Raw genomic sequence first — 2247 nt, 5'->3', positions numbered from 1 at the left:
GCAGATATACAGCTAGGAGATACAACACCGTGCTCGACTCTTCCCCTTTACGAGACGCAGTTGATTGCTACAGGTTCATACTTTATGGAGACGATCACCCTGTAACATTCCTTCAGCAAATGGTCTCTATTATGCATGATATAATACCTGAAACATATTCAGTTCAAAGAATTACCTTTGTCCATTGTTACGACACATTAAAAGAAGAAGTTATACTGAAATGAAGTACTGTAACCATGAAACGAGACAGTCCTTTATGAACTTAGAGTTCAAGTATTAAATTTTGAGCGAAGAAAAGAGAGAGCACCCTCAGAAAATACATTCAACCTCTTATCCTTCTGTCTTATTTCAGCCTTCTGTCCTATTTCAGCCTCTCTGCAGCGAAATTGGTCGTGTTTGTTTTTTAGTTTGTTTCCTGCGTATGTCAGCCGGCAGGAATTCTCATTAGCCGATTTGTGAAGAAATTTAGGCCTGAGAGATGACAAATTCCTCGATCACCTGCTTATGCCGTTACAACGGCAGACGAAAGTACAGTATCTGTGTTTTTTCTTTTTATTGAATCATTTTAAAGTGTGTATTAAAGGCCCCGAACGGCACACCGAGCACGGAAATGGCAACGGTCTGGTTTTTAGTTCTGGTGCGCCTAAAGGAATTATTTGTATGTATGGTTTTGTTACAATATCACTTCCGCACGTATAATTTTGTTACGAAATAAATCTGCAACTGATGATCTTGCTGCTTTTGATTTTGACGTACAAGAGTGATTTTTTTTTTTGTGATATTGTACCAAGATTACTGATCTTTCTGATAGAACCACACATGGTTCCTGTTGGCGCACCACAGCAAAACAAACCATACCGTTGCCGCTATCGTGCTAGGTGTGCCGAGGCCTTAAACATACAGCCAAAGACTCGTGAATCACAGAAAGTGTTTGCTTGAACGGTAAAACTCCCCAAACAAACAAACAAACAAACAAACAAACAAACAAACAAACAAATAAACAAACAAACAGACAAACAAACATCCATAAAAAAAAAGACGACAGAATTACGAATCTTGGTCAATGTAGGGTACGAGCATCGTTTGTTCGCATACGCATAAGAAGGACTGAGAAATCAGAAACAATGTTCTACGACGAAACTGTTAACGACTTTCAAGTGCAGACGACCGTCAGATTGAAGTCGTGTCGCGATCACTAGGAGTAAAGTTGAGCTGCACTACTAGTATCTTCAAAGGGATCAGCACCATTCGCGATTCAAGACGAATCTGGTCTCTCGAAGATCTTTGTCAGTTGTGGTTGACGGGCTTTAACGGCGAGTGAAAATGTTTTGTAGGCCTCGGGACCCTTGTCGGCCAGCGAGTCCACCAAGACCCTGGCTTTGTCCACCTTTGACGCGCCTGCGCGGATCCTATTGCAATCATTTCCGGTGAGGACGCCCTCGCTCTGTAGGTAGCTGACCAGATTCTCTGCCTGCAGGTTGAGGATCAGCGAATCGCGACGCTGAAGAACGCGTTTCTGCAGAAACTCGCCACTCCCCGTGTCGTGACTCGAGACGGCCGTGTCGTCCAGTTTCTTCACGATATCTGAATACCTCTCCCGCAGAGCGTAGCGAAAGTGCTGGTACGCCATATCGTCTTTGGTAAGAAGGGTGTTCAGAAGGCGTTTCGCGCGTTCTTCGCGCGACGTGCCCGCGTAAATCCGGTCCACTTCAAATTTTGTCAGGACCATTCCATTCAGGTAGAGGCACAGGTGCTCAGCGTCCACTTCCTTTACGATGAGGTGAGAGTTCATCTGTAGCTTTTCCTTGTACTTTGCATCCATGTCGAGTGGTTTTCCCGCTCTCTGCCTGGATTCTGCCGTCGTCTGGTGCACACCTAAATCACGTGACTAGAAATGTCCAACCTGATCGACGCACTGTGCTGACGACGAGCTACTCCGGGTTCACCCTCAGCGAAGGAGCATTGCCTTCAACACCTGCAAGAGTGGATTGCAGAAATACGAAATCTTGATTTATGTTTTCTTTTTAAATACATTTCATGAAGAGCACAACGAACTGTGATTTGAATGGACGAAAAATGTAATGAAATAGAAGCATGCATGAGAAAATGATGAATCTTAACGCCGTCATTTGCAACCTCATAATCGATGCCGAGAGACCAGGCAGCTTGATTTTCAACAAAAATCACAAAAGTCGATAACAGACAATATCAAATTCGTAATCTTCAGTAACTTGAAATCCAAATCCA

General features: G+C 43.7%; 1 protein-coding gene across 1 annotated transcript; it reads right to left on the bottom strand.

Annotated features, from left to right (window-relative positions):
* Window positions 1-1255: 1255 nt before the first annotated feature.
* On the bottom strand, window positions 1256-1822 carry LOC139743738 (uncharacterized). The gene has a single exon (XM_071654223.1). The coding sequence runs from the start codon at window positions 1820-1822 to the stop codon at window positions 1256-1258; it is 567 nt and encodes a 188-aa protein (XP_071510324.1).
* Between the last annotated feature and the right edge of the window lie 425 nt (window positions 1823-2247).

The sequence above is a fragment of the Diadema antillarum genome, unplaced genomic scaffold (assembly GCF_040938485.1).
Source record: "Diadema antillarum isolate AM-2024a unplaced genomic scaffold, OU_Dant_1.0 scf00000004, whole genome shotgun sequence".
Lineage (NCBI taxonomy): Eukaryota > Metazoa > Echinodermata > Echinoidea > Diadematoida > Diadematidae > Diadema > Diadema antillarum.
The sequence above is the reverse complement of the archived record's forward strand: the minus strand, read 5'-3'. Positions and strand labels throughout refer to the sequence as shown.

Coding starts and splice junctions, on each gene's coding strand:
- LOC139743738 (XM_071654223.1), bottom strand. CDS start 1,822: ATGGATGCAAAGTACAAGGAAAAGCTACAGATGAACTCTCACCTCATC.